The following is a 20,799-nucleotide window of genomic DNA, read 5'->3' on the forward strand; positions in this document are numbered from 1 at the left end:
CTTTAAAAAGAAAGATAAAGAGGAATCGAAAGTAGATGCAAGGAAGAGAACAATCACTAGGGATCTCCAGAAATGTCTTCTTACAACCTGCCTATCAAACTGTGAATCATTTTATTTGCGCAAGCTCTGGACACTGAATTTGACCATCCATGATGCTGCTCAAATGATGGTTACTGTATGTTGTGGGATAAAACAACTGCAGGGAAAGGAGGTAATGAAAAAGCATCTCGTTTACTGAAGTGGATTCAGTATCATTTGTCGGATCAAACTTAGTGTTAACAGTGTGGTCAGATAACTGCACCGGTCAGAAAAAGTTAAACTACTCTCATGTACAACTGGCTTCTGACAAAGTTCCCACAAATTGTAGAGATCAACCATAAATTTCTTCCGGAAAACAAAACAAACACACACACACACACGAGTGAAAGCCGCTAGTAGTCCACGAAATGCAATGTAGGGATTTCACGTCTTTAAGTGAAAAATCCGGATCCCCTTCCACAAATCATGAGAAATCTGCTACCGGTGAAATGTTTCTAATCTCAAAAGTTGTATAACTTAACATTTTAGCTGACAGACCTGGAATTATTGCCTAAAGACATCCCACTGATTCCTGTTCACAAGAAATCTATATCAAAAGACATCGTAGGAATGCACTCCCGCTACCAAAGGAAATTCTAACCAGACGAAACCGGCCCAAACCAATTAGTTCAGCAAAATACATGGACCTGCATAACTCTGTGGATTCCACGGCAGGACAGTGCATTCTACAGTGATCTCACTCATAGGAAAGAAGACAATGAATATCCCACTGGTGAGCGATACTTCTACAGATATAAACTGAAATTCTCCGTAGAAAATTTCATTTGGGAAAAAGTAATTACAATAATATCCTTACAGAGAACTTCAGTGACAAAAACAATGTGCAACTGTACAAAAATAGAACAAAATGTTCTTAGTGTGATAATTATAAGGTTTTGAGAGTGCTACATTATATTTTTCTTGTTCATTAAGGTACAGAACAGATATAAACTGATATTACAAACAATTATTTGCTAATAAATTACTTTTATAGCATTCAGAAATTTAATAATTCAGAAGAAAATAGGCAAATGCCTATTGTCACGCTTTTCCGAAGGAAAATGGAATTTCATGACTATGTGTTGAATTAATATAGTCTATACATAAATATATGATGTGCAGAATAAATATATAACACATCATAACGGTTCAAATCCCGTTACAAGATGATGTCTGTATTTTTATTATTATTATTATTATTATTATTATCATCATCATTATTTCGTCTGTGATATTATCTTTCTTTTTTTTTGCTATTGGCTTTACGTCGCACCGACACAGATACGTCTTATGGCGACGATGGGACAGGAAAGGGCTAGGAGTGGGAAGGAAGCAGCTGTGGCCTTAATTAAGGTAGAGCCCCAGCATTTGCCTGGTGTGAAAATGGGAAACCATTGAAAACCATCTTCAGGGCTGCCGACAGTGGGGTTCGAACTTACTATCTCCTGAATACTGGATACTGGCCGCACTTATTATTATTATTATTATTATTATTATTATTATTATTATTATTATTATTATTATTATTATTATTATTATTATTATTATTATTATCGTTATTATGATGTCCATATTATTATTATTTTATCTGTGAGATTACTATTATTGTATTATAATTATTATTCAATTCAATTCTGCAATGCTTGTCGGTTGTGTGATTGTAGTTAAATGTATGGATATATACGTGTGTGTAGATTAACACTAAAAACATGTACAGTGAAAGTTGCTGTACACCAGAAGTGGATATGACATTGTTGCATTGTGCAATACTACTGGCGTTACTGCCAAGTCATCGCTACGTCATCGTGCTTATTTAGCGGTGAGCTCACGTTCTTGGAGATACCTACTGGGTGCTGCGGGCGATTTTGCCATAGGGTGTAACATTTGTCGCGAGGTGGGAGTAGATCATAGTTATTTCTGGAGATTGCGTAGGTGTGTCAACCAACGTCTATAAAAGGTGGCTGCATATTGTAGCATCAGTCATTATTCAATTGGAAGCAGAGGCCACAGTTGGTCGGAGAATGAGCGAGATGGAGAGGCCTCAGTCGGTCATTAAGTCAACGGGAGTCTACGGAAAGGAGAGGACTCGGTGAGTCATTAGTCATTGAGAGAGTGAGGCCACAGTTGGTCGGTCACTAAGTTGAAGATACGGACGGGAAGGCTTACCACGAAGTCATAGAAGGATAGACTTTCCAAGAAGTCATCACATGGATACCTAGTCGCCAGTGAAACAAAAAGGATACATCACCAAATTAGGCTTGATACGTCTACAGTAAACACCAGATCAAAGGAATATGTCGTAATTCCACTCAAAGTGTTGAGGGTACAGTCAAGTGAACCAGTGAGGGATACATTTTGTGTATAATTGTTTAATGTCCGGTTAAGAAGAATTCAAATTCATGCCTAGTTTCTTTCAGTTGCAATGTCAATTTTATATTCTCATCTGTTTTAAATCACAGCAGTTCTCACTATTTTATTGAAATTATTTAAACAATATATTTTGTTCAATCAAATGAATTTATCGCTTTATTTCTAGAGTGAAATTTCTTAACCTCAAATTTAATGGGGAAACCGAACGCCAATCTCCTTTTCCCAGGACTTATATGGTGTGTTGTCACACGTAAGCTTATTACCTCACACCCTAGAGATATTCAAGAATCTCATTCTCTTATCGCTGCACTGAGTTGTAGCTGGCACCCTTCAAATAACGTATGTGTAAGTAAGTAGGTAAGAACTAAGTGCAAGTACAAGGTCCGACGATTGTGTAATTTATTTAATGAACATTAATTTTCATATTTATCATTTTAAATGCAGATATTATATTTTAAAGTCAGTAAGAGGGTCATGAACCAACTACAACATTTAAAATTACAATTAGTATGAATGTGCAGCCAGTTGCTGTTTTAGTAAATAAATAAATAAATAAATTGGACACAAGGCCTCTTGCTTCTCAGCTCCAGATATGTTAAGACAAAAATCCAAACATTTACTTTAAAGTGTGTATAGAAGCAGCATTTCACTGGAACTGAGAAAATGCAGTAAATGTAGAAGACAAGAACAAAGCCTACACCAAAGTAAGCAGGGTTATAATCTATGCAGGTAAAACAGAAATATGCACAAATTTTCAAAAAATAATCTCAGCAATCTAAACTAATTTACAATCCAGATAGCCTGTAAAAGTCATTTTTGAAAGTATTAGAAATATTGCAAAGGAATATTTTACCTATTTCCAATGAGTTTTTCAGAGCCATCGTAAGGTTGAACAAACCATTTTCCGAGACGCACAAAGTCTCGTGACAGCAAACACCTGAAAAATACGCAATAGCCACCATTATGAAAAATGAAATTTCACATATACTCCAATCATTAAGATACCATCAAGAATATATTATGAACTTAAAAGCACTTTATCACACAATACGTCAGTGTTCTTCAATCTTTTTTGTGCACATAATTTTCTTAAATCCAGAGACGCATGGAATCCAGCAAAAATGTTATACACACCTATAACTAATGTTAAATGATTCAATTACTGATTTAATTCTGCCTTAGTTACATCATTAAAATTTAATATTTATTGAGTACAGTTATTATATACTTCTTTACAACAAGAAACAATTATTTTATAGAAAGTCCACATGTTGCCGTAGTTACAAGCATGGGCACTATACAATGTAGCAGGGCACTATACAATGTAACAAGCATAAATTAAATTAAATCAACTTGCATTTTTAATTTGTTTCATAATTTATTCTGGATTTAAGATTTCCAGCAAAGTATCTGTTGAAAACTTATCAGTGAAATGGTGTGTATATATATATATATATATATATATATGTATTTATTTATCTTTCTTTGCTAGTGGTTTTACGTCGCACCAACACAGATAGGTCTTATGGCGACGATGGGATAGGAAAGACCTACGAATTTGAAGGAAGCGGCCGTGGCCTTAATTAAGTACAGCCCCAACATTTGCCTGGTGTGAAAATGGGAAACCACGGAAAACCATCTCCAGGGCTGCCGATAGTGGGATTTGAACCTACTATCTCCCGGATTCAAGCTCACAGCCGCGCGCCTCTACGCGCACGGCCAACTCGCCCGGTGGTATATTTTTTTACAATCTGTTTTACGTCACACCGACACAGATAGGTCTTATGGCGATGATGGGATGAAAGGGTTAGGAGAGGGAAGGAAGTGGCCGTGGCCTTAAGGTAAAGCCCCAACATTTTTGCCTGGTGTGAAAATGGGGAACCGCGGAAAAATTTATTCAGTGCTCCCGACAGTGGGCTCAAACCCACTGTTTCCCGAGTGCAAGCTCACAGCAGCGCTCATCGAACCGCAAGGCCAACTCGTTTGCTGAGTTTCGTTTTTCTAGTAGTTCAATGTTGCAGTAATACATAGAAAGATTTCAGTGAGCAAGGGTGGTAAAGGGCTAGGACTGAGAAGGTAACACCTGTGACCTTAAGTAACGTACTGCCCCAGCATTTACCTGGTATGAAAATGGGAAACCATGGACAAATCGAATCTGTCTCCCAAATGCAAGCTTACAGCTATGCATCCCTGAATGCACTGCCAACTCACTCGGTGAATTTGTTTTTACTGTAATGTTTGCAGAATTCTAAATAAGGCTTTACGATAGAAAATTGCAGTATCACATCTGCTTCTCTACCTAGATTGATGTAATATTCAGTTTTGATATATACATGCACACAAAGAAAATCTACTTTCACACTGGTAAGTATTTACATAAGGGAGTATCATCAAGAACTTTCGTTGATAATGTTCAGTGTTGTTCTTCCAGGCAGAGCCAAAAATCCATCAGAGGTAGCTTCATAAACTGAGGTTGCAGCAGTGAATGAGGTACTAGTTCCATTTCATGCTTTGTAATATTCAGGGCTGGTTAGGAAGGTTATCCTTGAATGCCATATGGATGACTGGCTCGCAAGTGTTGATGATTGTATTCAATAACTAGACGATTTTACTTGTGTGGTGAAAATCCTCCAAAATGCCTGATAATTTCTACACTGATTTCATCAGTTTTGATTCATGAAAATTGCCCTTAGAACAGCTCTCTCTTCAAACACCCTCAAAATATTCTGGATTTGACAAAGTTTATGGCCGGGCAGAGTGGCTCAGATGGTTGAGGTGCTGGCCTTCAGACTCCAACTTGGCAGGTTTGATACTATCTCAGTCTGGTAGTATTTGAAGGTACTTAAATACGGCAACCTCGTGTCACAGATTTAAGGGCACGGAAAAATAACTCCTGTGGGACTAAATTCCGGCATCTTGGTGTCTCCGAAAACTGTATAAGTAGTTAGTGGGATGTAAATCCCAACTTCATTATTATTATTATTATTATTATTAATATTATTATTATTATTATTTATATAAAGTTTATGTTGTAAGTACTTCTTAAAGGATATATTTGAGAGAATGATATAACAATAGCTGTCGGTGCTTGGAGCAGAATACAGCACCCATTGATTTTCCTCCATTACTTTGCACCAATCATGCAAAAATCCAAGCTGTTTCACCACAATATATTATTTTCTTTTCAAGTAATCAAAAACAACTGTCAACATTTCAGATCTCCTGCAGTAGTTTACAGTGATTTACATATCTCGTTTAATTTCACCTTCGTGTTGTTAATGAGCCAACTAATATAACTGCTATAACTGCCCAATCTGTTACATACTTGTCTGTGGCGCTAGGAAGATATTCTCACCCAAGGACTCAATTCTTCCACAACAAACGCCATGCCTTCAAATGCAACAAATCACTGTATCATTTGAAAGGGGCAAAAAGGGTTAATTTAGCTTCCTCATCATTCGTAAGATAGTTAACCATATCAATCTTACAAAGTTCTATCATTTTTTGGGTTAATGTCTAGGTCTCCCGTGAGTCTCCGTGGCTCAGGTGGCAGCGCGCTGGCCTCTCACCGCTGGGCTCTGTGGTTCAAATCTCGGTCACTCCATACCAGATTTGTGCTGGACAAAGCGGAGGCGGGAAAGGTTTTTCTCAGAGTACTCCGGTTTTCCCTGACATAATTCATTCCAGCAACACTCTCCAATATCATTTAATTTCATCTGTCATTCATTAATTATTGCCCCAGAGGAGTGTGACAGGCTTCGGCAGCCGACACAGCTCCCATTATTAATAATCTTGACCATGATGGTCGGGATTGGATCCGTATTGACTTAGTAACATTAAATATGTTGGAAGATGGTCCGCCTAGTCAATACTATTTATTTATTTACCTTTCACCTTAACATCTAGTACATGTTTGGAGAAATTATGCATTCTCTTCCTCAGCTAGTAGATTAAAATTCAGTATACAATAAGACCTGACTAAAATTCAAAACAATGAGTATTACAATGTAACACTTAAAAATTTGGATAGTACAAACATAGAATTAAAATCCCATTTTGTCAAGTACAAATTAAAAACACAATATAGTAATGTCTAATTAATTACAACGTCTTGTGATGATATGAATTCACAGTGTCCTTGAAGTTGCCTTGCGTGGTTCAAAAAAAGTTGAGTTAGAAATGAATGAAATTCCATTAAAACTTGAAGTCCTGCCAATATCCACCGTTCATAGGTGTAAAAATGATGCCTATTTAAATTAAAATATTGGACACGTCGTATAATGATCGATTGCTGGAAAGAAAGATTGAAAAATGTGAGGAACTTTGCCGTAATCTCTCAGAAAAGTCAGATCGCGAATTTTGGCGGATTCTCTCAGAAAACGAGTCAGATCGCGAATTTCGGAGGATTATATATAAAACGTTAAGCATTCAATTATAAATATCAGTATAATACCGTAGCGAAGCACGGGTATCTTGCTAGTATTGTACACTGACTGACAGAGCAAATGCAACACCAAGAAGGAGTGGTCAGAACTTTATGCCAATTGCAGGGTAGACTGACGTCACTGAGGTATGCTCATGATGTGAAATGCGCCGCTGTGCTGCGCACGTAGCGAACGATAAATGGGACACGGCGTTGGCGAATGGCCCACTTCGTACCGTGATTTCACAGCCGACAGTCATTGTAGAACGTGTTGTCGTGTGCCACAGGACACGTGTATAGCTAAGAATGCCAGGCCGCCGTCAACGGAGGCATTTCCAGCAGACAGACGACTTTACGAGGGGTATGGTGATCGGGCTGAGAAGGGCAGGTTGGTCGCTTCGTCAAATCGCAGCCGATACCCATAGGGATGTGTCCACGGTGCAGCGCCTGTGGCGAAGATGGTTGGCGCAGGGACATGTGTCACGTGCGAGGGGTCCAGGCGCAGCCCGAGTGACGTCAGCACGCGAGGATCGGCGCATCCGCCGCCAAGCGGTGGCAGCCCCGCACGCCACGTCAACCGCCATTCTTCAGCATGTGCAAGACACCCTGGCTGTTCCAATATCGACCAGAACAATTTCCCGTCGATTGGTTGAAGGAGGCCTGCACTCCCGGCGCCCGCTCAGAAGACTACCATTGACTCCACAGCATAGACGTGCACGCCTGGCATGGTGCCGGGCTAGAGCGACTTGGATGAGGGAATGGCGGAACGTCGTGTTCTCCGATGAGTCACGCTTCTGTTCTATCAGTGATAGTCACCGCAGACGAGTGTGGCGTCGGCGTGGAGAAAGGTCAAATCCGGCAGTAACTGTGGAGCGCCCTACCGCTAGACAACGCGGCATCATGGTTTGGGGCGCTATTGCGTATGATTCCACGTCACCTCTAGTGCGTATTCAAGGCACGTTAAATGCCCACCGCTACGTGCAGCATGTGCTGCGGCCGGTGGCACTCCCGTACCTTCAGGGGCTGCCCAATGCTCTGTTTCAGCAGGATAATGCCCGCCCACACACTGCTCGCATCTCCCAACAGGCTCTACGAGGTGTACAGATGCTTCCGTGGCCAGCGTACTCTCCGGACCTCTCACCAATCGAACACGTGTGGGATCTCATTGGACGCCGTTTGCAAACTCTGCCCCATCCTCGTACGGACGACCAACTGTGGCAAATGGTTGACAGAGAATGGAGAACCATCCCTCAGGACACCGTCCGCACTCTTATTGACTCTGTACCTCGACGTGTTTCTGCGTGCATCGCCGCTCGCGGTGGTCCTACATCCTACTGAATCGATGCCGTGCGCATTGTGTAACCTGCATATCGGTTTGAAATAAACATCAATTATTCGTCCGTGCCGTCTCTGTTTTTTCCCCAACTTTCATCCCTTTCGAACCACTCCTCCTTGGTGTTGCATTTGCTCTGTCAGTCAGTGTATAAAATAACATGTCCTGACTGACCAAACGACTCATTCATCATCGCCGAGCCCAAACTACTGAACATAAAGGAATGAAATTTTGAAGATACATTCATATTACAATGTAGGTGCTCACTAAGGGAGGATTTTCGTATATTCCGCCGCTAAAGAGGTGAAAAGGGGGGTGAATTTTAAAAACGAGTGAATCTATATCTCAAAAACCCTAACAGTTTAAAGACCTGAGAATTGGTATTAGGAATATTCTTTAAAAATAAAGAAACACGTTATTTTGTTTTCGGAAAATCCTCTTAAGGGGTGTGAAAAAAGATGACAAGGGGGTTGAGTATCTTTTATGAAGATACTTATATCTCTTAAAGTGAAGACGTTACAGTCTTGAAAGTTGGTATTTGAAATCTTCAAAAATAAAGAAAAACATTTTTTTTGCTTGTGGAAAATCTTCCTAAGAGCGGGTTAACAGGAGTCACAAATGGGGTGAATTTTTAAAATGAATATATCTACGATATATCTCAAAAACGTAACATGATACAGACGGGAAAATTGGTATTTGGAATCTCCTGTAAAAGTAAAGGAACACGCATGATTTGTTTTCTGAAAATCCACGTAAGGGGAAGTGATAAAGGGAGTGAATTTTTAAAATAAACAATCTGTAGTATATCTCAAAAACTTACCATATTACAGAAGTGAAAATTGGTATTTTTAAAAATAAAAACATAATAAAGTAACACGTATTTTTTGTTTTCGGATAAATTACAGGGGGGGTGGAGGGTAAAATGACAAAATGGGGTGAATTATTTTCATTGGAATGATGGTATCGCCAAAACAGAAGATATTACAGACGTAAAAATTGGTATTTGGAATATCCTTTAAAAATAATGAAACACGTATTTTTGTCTTCGGAAAATTCACTTAAGGGGTTGTAAAAAAGAACTGAAAAGTGAGTTGAACTCTTTGTGATGATACGTATATCTCAAAAACTGAAGATATTACAGCCACGAAAGTTTGTATTTGGAATCTCCTTTAAACATAAAGAAACACGTATTCTTTTGTGTTCGGAAAATCCACTTAAGGCGGTGGGGTGGGTGAAAAGAACTGAAGGAGGTGTGGAATTATTCTTATGAAGATATTTATATTGTATATCGAATACTGAAGATGTCACAGAGGTGAAAATTGGTATTTGAATCTCCTGTAAAACTAAAGGAACATGCATATTTGTTTTTTGAAAATCCACTTAAGGGGAAGTGTTAAATGGGGTGAATGTTTAAATGTGCATATCTACAATATATTAAAAGAAATTACCACTTATTACAGACATGAAAATTCGTATATTTAATCTCTTTTAAAAATAAAGTAACAGGTATTTCTTTGTTTTCGGAAACATCACCTGGGGTGGTGTGGGGGGGTAAAATGACAAATAGGTTGAATTATTTTTATTAGGATGGTTGTATCTCCAAAACTGAAGATATTACAGACGTGAAATTGGTATTTGGAATCTCCTTCAAAAACAAAGAAACACGTATTTTTTTTTGTTTTCGGAAATTCCAATTAGGGTGGGGGGAGATAAATTAATTGAAAATGAGTTGAATTCGTTTTCGAGATATAAGTATCGTGACGATACTTATATCTCGAAAACGAAGGATGTTACGGACGAGAAAATTGGTATTTGGAATCTCCTTTAAAAATAAACAACACACCTATTTTATGGCGGAGAAGGGGGGGGGTAATCAGCTTAAGAGGGTATAAAATGAGTTGAATTATTTTTATGAGGATACAAATAAGAAGTGGGCTTAAATCAATACGCATCTAAGGGGGTTTTGTCTGGGAGGGTGAGGAACGATGACAAAAATATGCATTTATATGAAACCGTTTGAATTGCGAAGTTAAAATTTCAAATGATATCCTAGACGTTAAATAACAGAAGGTTTGAAATAAATGTAACAGCTCAGAGTGTTAAAAGGGGGTTAAGATACCAAAACAAATATATGCATTCCTTCCTCCGAAACGGTTTAACGTACGAAGACAAAATTCCAATTCCAAATCCTAGGTGTGAAATAGGAAAAAAAAATACGTTCCAACCCTAAATGAGGTTAGCTCCGTAAACGAAATTTTTCATCCCTCCAAAACTGTTTGACGTACAAAGTTGTAATTTTTTCGAGAAGGGTGTTGTTTTATGTCCTAGGTATAAAATATCGTATACTTCAAAATATTTCTCCCCTAAGGGACTTAAATGGTGGATGACCCTCAAAAACACAATATCCATTCTTCCGAAACCCTTTCAGACAAGAACTTATTTTTCTTTTTAGATGTTAATAAATATTTAAAAACATTCACCCTTAAGAAGTATCCATTCCTCTATTACTATTCAACGTACAAAATCAAAATGTCATGGGTTGGTCGCTTTTACATCCCAGATTTTAAATGAGATAGGGTTTAAACCATTCAAATGCTTCCGTATGGGGTTCAAATGAGTGTTAGATCAGAAAATAAATTATCATTCCCCCGAATTTTTGACGTTACGAGCTGAGGGCGCATTTTACAGGCTAAACTGACAGTGGACTCCCCAAAATGTAAAACTTCAATTAATTTTCAGTTTAAAGCCGTAGCTAAACGCGGGTATCTTGCTAGTACATATATAAAAATGTGCTATTTTATTATAAAATCGACGGGCTGAGTGGCTCAGACGGTTGAGGCACTGGCCTTCTGACCCCAACATGGAAGGTTCGATCCTGGATCAGTCCGGTGGTATTTGAAGCTGCTCAAATACGTCAACCTCGTGCCGGTAGATTTACTGGCACGTAAAAGAACTCCTGCGGGACTAAATTCCTGCACCTCGGCGTCTCCGAAAACCGTAAAAGTAGTTAGTGGAACGTAAAGCCAATAACATTATTGTTTATTCTATTATAAAATCAAAGATAACTAAGCTAAACATATTTGGAGAACATGTTGAAGAAATAAAGAAAGAAAGAAAGAAAGAAAGAAAGAAAGAAAGAAAGAAAGAAAGAAAGAAAGAAAGAAAAGCTCAATAGACAAAATAAAAATAAATCCGAAAAATGAAAGTAAGAGAAAGAGAAAAAAGCATAATGAAAAACAAGTAACATACAAACTGAAAAATATAACCAATGCATAAGCGGAACACAATACATAATAAAGCACTGGAAACACAAGTATGGCAATAAAAGCTGAATATTATGCACATTTACACTATAACAATAAAATAATAATAATAATAATAATAATAATTGTAATAATAACCTAATATTAATTATAAGAAACAACAGCGTTCTTCAGCTGTACAGTAAAATGGCAATGTTATTAGCCTGCATACCACAATCACACAACCTATAATACGTCACCAATCACACGAAATCAGCGGTATTCAACAGGAAATCTCTGCAAGCAGTCCTAAATTTTGACTAGCGTAAACAGGATCGGACCGGGCGAGTTGGCCGTGCGGTTAGGGGAAACAGTGGGTTCGAATCCTACTGTCGGCAGCTCTAAAGATGGTTTTCCGTGGTTTGCCATTTTCACACCAAGCAAATGCTGGGACTGTACCTTAAGGCCACGGCCGCTTCCTTTCAACTCCTAGGCCTTTCCTAACCCATCGTAGCCGTAAGACCTATCTGTGTCGGTGCGACGTAAAGCAAAAACAGGATCGGCCACGGAGGGTTATAGTTACAAAATGATGACAGAACACAATAAAAGTGCTTGTGCGCGTGCGGTGAGCGCATGCAAGACTTCGTCGTTACAACGACACTGATACAAGTGAATTATGTTGATATTCAGATTGCAGTACACTACAAAGTATTATATTCTTATATTGAAACACAGATCAAGAACAATGCGATCAAAGGTACATTCAGGAACTCTTAAGCGAATGGTATGTTCAGTTTACCATCTAAAATCCAACAATCCAGGCTTCCTAGAAAATTGATTCAACAGATCTCTTGGTTCTACAATTATGTCTCTAAATATTTATTGTTTGTCGTCAGTTTCTGTTTATTTCCTTTTTGTAAAATTCCCATAGGGGGAGGGGATTCTAACCCCAGTAACCCCCCTTGGCTATGCCCCTGAATTATGAAAAATTGTTAGCCTATAACATCGTGCAGTGATACTAACACATTGCTTAGTGTCAAAAATGCATCATAAACGAGGGAGAACGAAGTGTTACAGGGAAGAGTCCATAAAGGTCACTATAAATTAATTCTACAGCTCTTCCTTCTTAAAACAAAAATAAAACATTGTATTTAAATTAAGGAAAGATATTAATAATCCCCGACAACCGGGAGCATTTACAGTCAATCTGTTAAGCAGAAAAGGTATTTTTTAAAATATACAAGAAGAAGAGAACATCAAGAAATTCCCTCGATATATATAGTAAGAAATGTGACAAAGTACACTATAGGCAACAGCTATCACGGAATTCTCAATTTCATGAACCTCTCGCTGCAGATGCATTTACGAGACGTAGATGCCAACTAGGATAAGGGAGCACAATGACTTAGCTGACTGCTTTCAACCTAGATATCAAGGTTTAAATTCCTGAAGATCCCAGAGTAAAATTCTCGCCCGAAATATAGTGTGGCGTCAGGATCAACACCAAAACGCCAAATGGGCCAGGTGGGTCCAGTATCCTCAGAAATAGCGCAGATAGGCTGAAGAAAATTGTAGATGCTGACTAGGATAACTTTTTCCTTACGGACAGTGGCTCTTACTGCAATTTATTCATTTCACAGGTATCATAGGAAGTGAAACATCAGGCAAATTACGTAACAGCAGAGTCTTTTGCTCTGTGATATGGACTGTTGAAGGATTTGAGAGAAAGACCCTGTCTACACAACCACACGTTCGAGGTGCGTATCTCATTCTGCAAGTATTAAGGCACAGCTCTGTAACGGAAATTCAAATAATCAATTTCAGATCTTTCAATTGGCTAAAGGCATGCAAAAAAGAGGGAGACAATAACTTTAAACTAATAGCCCCATTCTCTTATATCTACAGTTTTAGTCAAACCTGGACAATGTTGGAAAGAGGGCTGTCCCTTCAAGCCAGAACTGGAACTACTGAAGAAGTCGAAATGATTTTTCAGAAAAATCTTGCAGTGTGTTGCTTAAAAAGTTCAGTTTTCTCACACTAAAAACTTGCATTTTGTTCTTCAAGTCAAAGAAACAAGTAGACAATGTGAAAGGCCAGAAGTCTCTGACATGTGACATGGCTAAGTTCGAGTTCTTGTGTTGTATGATTGTTGCAAAGAACTCAATATCTTAAAAAAAAAAAAACTGAATACGTTCATAACTTTGTAATTATTCTACGCATGTTTTAGGAATATCTTTCAAATTTTTAGCATTCGCAGGCTGAATTAAAAACGTATATTTTGTGTGTGCATATTTTCCTCCTTCTATCACCGATTTTCCCCACACTTGTGGGGTCTCGAGTGTGAACTGCGACGCACATATGGATTTGGCCCTGTTTTAGGCAGGATGCCCTTCCTGACGCCAACCTTTGTGCGTGTTTCTGTGGTGGTTAGTAGTGGGGTGTGTTGTCTGAATGTGAGGAGGAAAGTGTTGGGACTAACCCAAACACGAAGTACCCGACCCAGAAGAATTGATCAGACGCGATTTAAATCCCTGACCCGGTCTGGAATCGAACCCGAGATCCTCTGAACCGAAGGCCTCAACGCTGACCATTCAGTTAGGGAGTCGGGCGCATAATTATTTTTCAACAATTTGCTTTACGTCGCACCGACAAAGATAGGTCTTATGGCGACGATGGGATAGGAAAAGGCTACGAGTGGGAAGGAAGCGGCCATGGCATTAACTAAGATACAGCCCCAGCATTTACCTGGTGTGAAAATGGAAAACCACAGGAAACCATCTTCAGGGCTGCCGACAGTGTGGTTCGAACCCACTATCTCCCGAATGCCAGCTCACAGCTGCACAATTATAAAAAGCTGGAAAAAAATATTTAAATTATATATAACGCTGGTTACAAAGTAATAAGGGCATCAAATTTAAGGAATCAAAATTAGTATATTATATACTCCAGTTCCCAGCGGGAGTTCGGAACAGAAGTGTAATTGAAAGATGGCAAGAGGGAGACTCAGAAAGAGATGAGGGTACCAGATTAAGGAGGATATTAGAACACGACATGTTTCGTGGAAACTATTTACGAAGAAGACTGGTGGAAGGAGAGGACGAAATGGTGGTCAATGATCCGCTGTCTGACCCTGGAGCTTCCTGGAGAAGGGTGAGGCGAAGACGAAGAAGAAGAATCTCCAATATAGTACTTTGAAATGCAAATATCAACATGGCATGTGGCAGTTTTCTTTCAGCCTCAGTGTATTGCTTATTCTATGCGAGGAACATTCAGCAGCGTAGTGCCAATAATTATTTCATTTCTGTAATATCTCGGTACTAATAAATGTTACCCTTAACTCTTCCCTTTATCACAGATATTTACAAGCTACATGTAGGGAAAGTCGAAAATCTTATCAGGTATACCACGGCAGTGGTAAACCGTGTGTTCTACGTGCAACCACCATCTACGAGTACTGAGATTTCTCCCTCCTGAATTCACCTCTATTCAGAAATGTATAGAGATGTTCCAACATACGTACGCGAGATAATCGTTTGAGCTGAAAAACGTAAAATACCACGATTGGGAACAAGCATTTATGGACAAAAACTCCGAAACTATGCGTTTATTTCTGACTTGGTCACTCGCACCTGGTAAACATGACTTAATACACAAAGCTCGCACTACGTACAGACTGGCCCAAAGTCCGCTAACATTTGACGAGGCAACACTTCACGGAATATTCGAGGTAGGGAGGTAATATTCGGCACACATAATTGGCATGACATGGCTTTTTATTGACACCAAAATAAAGTATATAAAGCTTCATTAACAGTGCCTTTTCTGGTAACGTCATCATGCCGCTGTCGCAGGCGTATCTGACGCAGCAGGCCCAGCCTGCACCGTTAGGATTTTAGCTCGTCGGCCTATTGAGGCCTTGAATGTTATTTCTGAAAATTTTTAATGTAGGCTGGATTGTTTTGAAATTTTGTGGCCGATTTTGTAGAAATTGTGAATGGTCAGAATATGACCACGTGTCTAATGGCGGTGGGCGGGAGGGTGCCTTACGGCAAGGTGGGGGGTTAAGAGACTAAGACCTTAGGTAACGGAGACCTTCGGTTTCATAGTTCCCGAGTTCCCTAAAGAGGGGGTTCTGGATATTACCGATTCTGGCATAGAGCTTCCTGGCTTGCTTCATAATGAGCTCGGTAATGGGAGCTATGCTATTATCTCTATGGAGATCTGAATTACGAGTGAACCAAGGCGCACGTGAGATGAAGCGCAGCGCCCTATTCTGAATGCGCTGTAGCCTCGCCAGGTGCGTCTTAGCTGCGCAGCCCCAGATAGGACCGGCATACGCTAGCGTCGGACTTTCGCACGCGCCGGTTTAGGCATATCTGTCATGAACAGGTTGAATAGGGTGGAGGACAGTACTCCGCCTTAAGAGTACTCCAGCTGCAAGCTGGCGGGGATCTGAGAGGACCCCGTTAACTTCGACCTGAAAGGTCCTGTCTGACAGATAGGTAGTGACGAGCCTAATGATGTGTGGGAATCCAAGAAAGAGAAGTTTATAGATCAGCTCCTGGTGCCACACACTGTCATAGGCGCGCGCTATGTCAAGAAAAGAGTTTCTGGGGAGGTCATTAAGGAAGGTCGCCGACACGCCGTCCAAGCCAGGGGTCTTCCTATTCCTTAGTTTCTTAATACCGGCGAGCAGTTCGGAGGGCTTAAAGAGCAGAAGATCGGGAGGAGACCGGGGTCTTCTAGCCGATCAAGCTCTCTCTCCACTAACTCTATGAAGTCCTCATCGGAGGGATCATCGTTAGGCTGACACGTATGGGCCATTCCACGATGACCGTGTAAGGAGGGTTTGCCAGTCCCAGTCTTAAAATTTTTCCGTGCCGTCCAGTGGAGTGTGCCGACGGAGGTTTTTAATTCAGCAAGCCTAGACCACCAACCCTCAGCATTATGGTTCCTGATAAGGATGCGTAAGTTCCTTATTTGGCGGTTCAGTTGAGCCTTTAGGTGGGGATCCCTGGTTTCGTGCCACAACCTACGAGTCCTGTTTCTGATTTTGATCTGAAGGAGGATTTCACTGGGAATGTTGGTTCTCTTTCTAGTAAAAATTTAGGTCCCACGGTGGAAGATTCTGCGGCATTGAGTATGGTTGCCGAAAACTTTGCCGCCAGGGAGTCAATGTCCTCTTTAGATTGAAGGCTGGGATTGCCGTTTAGGGAGCTGGAAAGGGACTTCTGGAAGGATTTCCAGTCTATACTGCGGTGATGGATGGGGATAGGGATGGGGGAGTGGTCGGAAGAGGTACCGACCTGCAATAGTACAGGGCGGTGGTCGGAGCCGAGGGCGTCACGGGTGGTGAGTTTTGGTGAAAAATTGACGTTGCGGGAGACGGCAATATCCAACCAGTCAGATCTCACACTGGGGTTATGCGAATAGTAAGTTGGGTGATCTGAAGCATGTAAGATAAGCTTACGCTGATCCAGGTATCTTTCTAGTTTATCACGCGGGTTGGTACAGCTACTATTCCAACGCGGGGACTTAACGTTGTAGTCGCCTGCCATGATCGTGGGGACAGTATTCAGTAGAAGTCGGTCTAGGTCTGCTGAATCAAAATCGGCACCTGGGGGGGGGGGGAGTAGCATGCCGTTAGGTTGAGTGGTCCTTTACGGGTGGTGACTTGTACGGTCGTTGCTTCGATACCCATAAGGTCGGGAGTGGTAGGAACACGAGAGTGAGCTAAGGTGTTCCTTACGAAGACGGCCGTAACGCCACAATGACTATCCAGGTGATCGGTGCGGTAGACAACGAAGTTGGGAATGGAGAACGTATGTTTGGGCTTTAAGGTCTCGCCGATAAGAGCAATATCGATACACTCATCAGAGAGGATCTCTCCAAACTCTAACACGATCCTGTCTGATACTTTCTGCGTTCCAGTAAAGGACTCTCAACTCATTTGGGCATGTGGGATTCCTAATTCCCATTCTGAAGCCAGTGAAGACAGCATTGAGAATAATTTCCATTTTCTGCTCCTTAGTAGGGGTTAGAAGTTAGAGGAGGGTAGTCTTCATCGAAGAGTCCGACTCCATGGCTAAATGGTTAGCGTGCTGGCCTTTGGCCACAGGGGTCCCGGGTTCGATTCCCGGTAGGGCTGGGAATTTTAACCATCATTGGTTAATTTCGCTGGCACAAGGGTTGGGTGTATGTGTCGTCTTCATCATCATTTCATCTTCATCACGACGCGCAGGTCGCCTACTGGTGTCAAATCAAAAGACCTGCACCTGGCGAGCCGAACATGTCCTCGGACACTCCCGGCACTAAAAGCCATACGCCATTTCATTTTTCATCAAAGAGAGAGTCCCGCGAAGGGCGGGATCAGTAAAGAGCTTAAAGATCTCAGTTAGTTCAGAGGGGGTGGAGGGTGAGGTGCCCTGACTGGGCGGGCTAGGGGGGAGGGGGGGAGCTAGGTCTCCCGCTGCTGGAGGCAGGGGCTCACTGTCTCGGGAAACGGGGCAAAAGAATTATCAGAGAGCGGAGGGGGGCCAAGAAATCTTCAGACTGATCGGGGACGTTGGGGCTGGCTGCAGAGACAAACGTGACATTAGGCCTCAGTCCGGAGGTGGGGGGACCCACAGCCCCCTTCTTAGCGGCAGGGAGCCGAACTGATTTGTTTTCTATCGGCATACGATAGGCCTTGCACTTCCTGTAATTAGCCGCATGGGTTTCATTACAAGTTGGCACACTTAGGCCTATTGTTAGGGACCCCCTTAATGGGGCAATCCTGAATGGAGTGTAGGTCACCCCAGAGCACACAACTAGACAGGCAAAAGCACCCTCCAGAGGTGTGGCCGAACCTTTGGCACCTAAACCCCTGTAACTGCGCCCTCATGAGAGCGGTATCTCTCGATCTTAACCACCGTCTGTGCCAGGAAATCAATGTCAAAGATGTTGTTCTCCTTGGCTTGAGTGTACGTCACGAGGAAAAGAGGGATCTTCCTCTTAGTCTTCTGTAACGTCATCTGGACCACTGAGCTGACATTGAAGCCTAACTGAATAAACTCATCCTTAATTTCATCTGGGTCCTGAGTGGCGTGCAGCCCGCGGATGACGATCTTCTTCAGTTTATTCAGGGTAAGTGGCCTAGAGTGGTATTCGCCGTTGTGTGTCCTTAAGATATCCTTCAAAGCTTCATAATGTTGAGACAGCGGGTTTGAACCCGTATCCCGTCGTGCAGCGTCTTAATAGTGGGGCGGGGATTTGCCCGATCATGACTTCCTCGGGGAGCGTGTTATAAATTTGGTACCTGTTAGTGACCTGAACAGGTTGGCGGGATGGGGTATCTTTGCGTCGACGCTTCCTCAATTTTTTTATTTATTATTATTATTTTTTTTTTTTTTTTTGCTAGTTGCTTTACGTCGCACCGACTCAGATAGGTCTTATGGCGACGGTGGGACAGGGAAGGGCTAGGAGTGGGAAGGAAGCGGCCGTGGCCTTAATTAAGGTACAGCCCCAGCATTTGCATGGTGTGAAAATGGGAAACCACGGAAAACCATTTTCAGGGCTGCCGACAGTGGGGTTCGAACCTACTATCTCCCGAATACTGGATACTGGCCGCACTTAAGCGACTGCAGCTATCGAGCTCGGTGCTTCCTCAATTGGCGTGGAGGGTGGGACATACCGTTCAGGTTCCATGTTGTTGTAGGCGGGGAGGGGGTTATTTCCACAGGCTGCAAAACTGTCCTGATAGACGGCGAGTTCCCCCTCCCAGACTGAGGGTGAGAAAATTTAGGGGTGATAGAATCGGGGGAGACGTACGGCGAGTACGCAGATTTAATGCTCACTCCGGGTGGATTGGCATCGGAAAGTTTTCGTGAGGCTGAGCGGTTCACCTTGGCCATAGTCAACCTGAGTGGTCTGGAACTAGGGCGCTCAGTTTCGGGGTTAGAAGGCGCATTCATGTTGACGAATTTTGCTATTGGTAGCCCTGGAAAGTTCCCCTGCCGTGGCATGGGAGACGTGAGGGGATGGGGGGGGGGGGAGTCAGTGGTACTCAGTGTGTACCAAAACAATCCAGTCGGAACTAGGGGTAAGTTGAGTAGGAAAGATCGTCACACACTCAAGTGGACTAAAGAAGTGTTGACTTATTGCCATGTCCGTATCTGGGCGAGTTTTTAGTGGTTGGGGCCACAGACAAGACGCGAACTCCGGTCAATATGTTATACTGCAGTTACGGTGGCTGCCAGGGCAACAGAAAATTTTAACGGGGCTTTTTTTAATAAATGATATTTGTTCGTGGCGCCGACATCTGTTAACGGGGCCTACTAGTCCAAGCCCGTACCGAAACGCTAATTAGCTCACCTAACTCTACCTGTTTCGGTACGGAACCAGCAGAGCTACGTAGGAGGCGAAGTCCGAAAGCAGAAGCGAAGTTCGATTCTAGGATCGCGCTCCCCAGTGAGAGCCTTGCAGGAGGCCCGTGACGTGAGTCGAACCAGGTTCTTCGTCACTGCAGTAGCTGCTGCGGGCACGTGGCACAGTGAGCTCGAACAAGTATGTAGCTTAAAATGATGGCTGTATCACAAATGTGAAAACAGCCGTTATGACAATATTGCTCTGCGCCAGGCCGAACCACAACAAAGTGAACACAGCTTTAGCAGTTGCTTGTTGAGACACTGCGCCCCGTAGCACTACGCTTCCAGCTATTCTTATTTGACGGAGCGAAGAAACAACTGTCTCGGAGAAAATGGTGATCTGACGCCCTCACTCAAGAAAGAGTCACATGCGGCATCACTGACATCTTGCTGTCCCGCGCCATCTGTTGGCCATTTTGTGTATTTTGGTGTCAGTAACATGTCATTCGTGTCAATCATGTGTGTCAATTATTACCTCCTGACTTACTTGACTTAATTCCTGTTGTTCCTTGTGGAACATAGGGCATCAACAAAGCATCTCCATCTGATCCTGTTGCCAGCCAACCTCTTCACCTCTCTCCAGGTCTTGCCTTCTTCCATTGCCTCTATGTGTACAGATCTTCGCCACGTTTGTTTGGGCCTTCCTCCTCTCCTTTTACCCTGCGGGTTCCAATCCAGTGCCTCTCTCTCAATGGCTTCATTCCCTTTCCTCAACGTATGCCCTATCCATTTCCATTTCCGCCGCTTTATCTATATGGCCATCTTGGTTTCACCCGTCCTTCTCCATAGTTCAAGATTGGAGATTACCTCCGGCCAGTAGATGTTTAGAATCTTCCTTAAACAGCGGTTGACAAAGGTCTGCAACTTGGAGGTAATCACTTTTGTCACTTTCCAGGTCTCGGACCCATATAGTAGAACAGCCTTGACATTACTTCGGAAAATGCGAAG

The 20,799-nt window shown here is 42.0% G+C and overlaps 1 protein-coding gene across 2 annotated transcripts in view; it reads right to left on the reverse strand.

The window, feature by feature from the left end:
• skd (mediator complex subunit skuld) overlaps nt 1-20,799 on the reverse strand; it is an 888,725-nt gene that overhangs the window by 527,654 nt on the left and 340,272 nt on the right. For both annotated transcript variants that reach the window (XM_067142112.2, XM_067142111.2), the window contains exon 4: nt 3,302-3,385. In XM_067142112.2, the coding sequence (XP_066998213.1) occupies nt 3,302-3,385 (84 nt within the window). The remainder of the gene's footprint in view (nt 1-3,301; nt 3,386-20,799) is intronic.

This window comes from Anabrus simplex, chromosome 2 (assembly GCF_040414725.1).
Source record: "Anabrus simplex isolate iqAnaSimp1 chromosome 2, ASM4041472v1, whole genome shotgun sequence".
Classification (NCBI taxonomy): domain Eukaryota; kingdom Metazoa; phylum Arthropoda; class Insecta; order Orthoptera; family Tettigoniidae; genus Anabrus; species Anabrus simplex.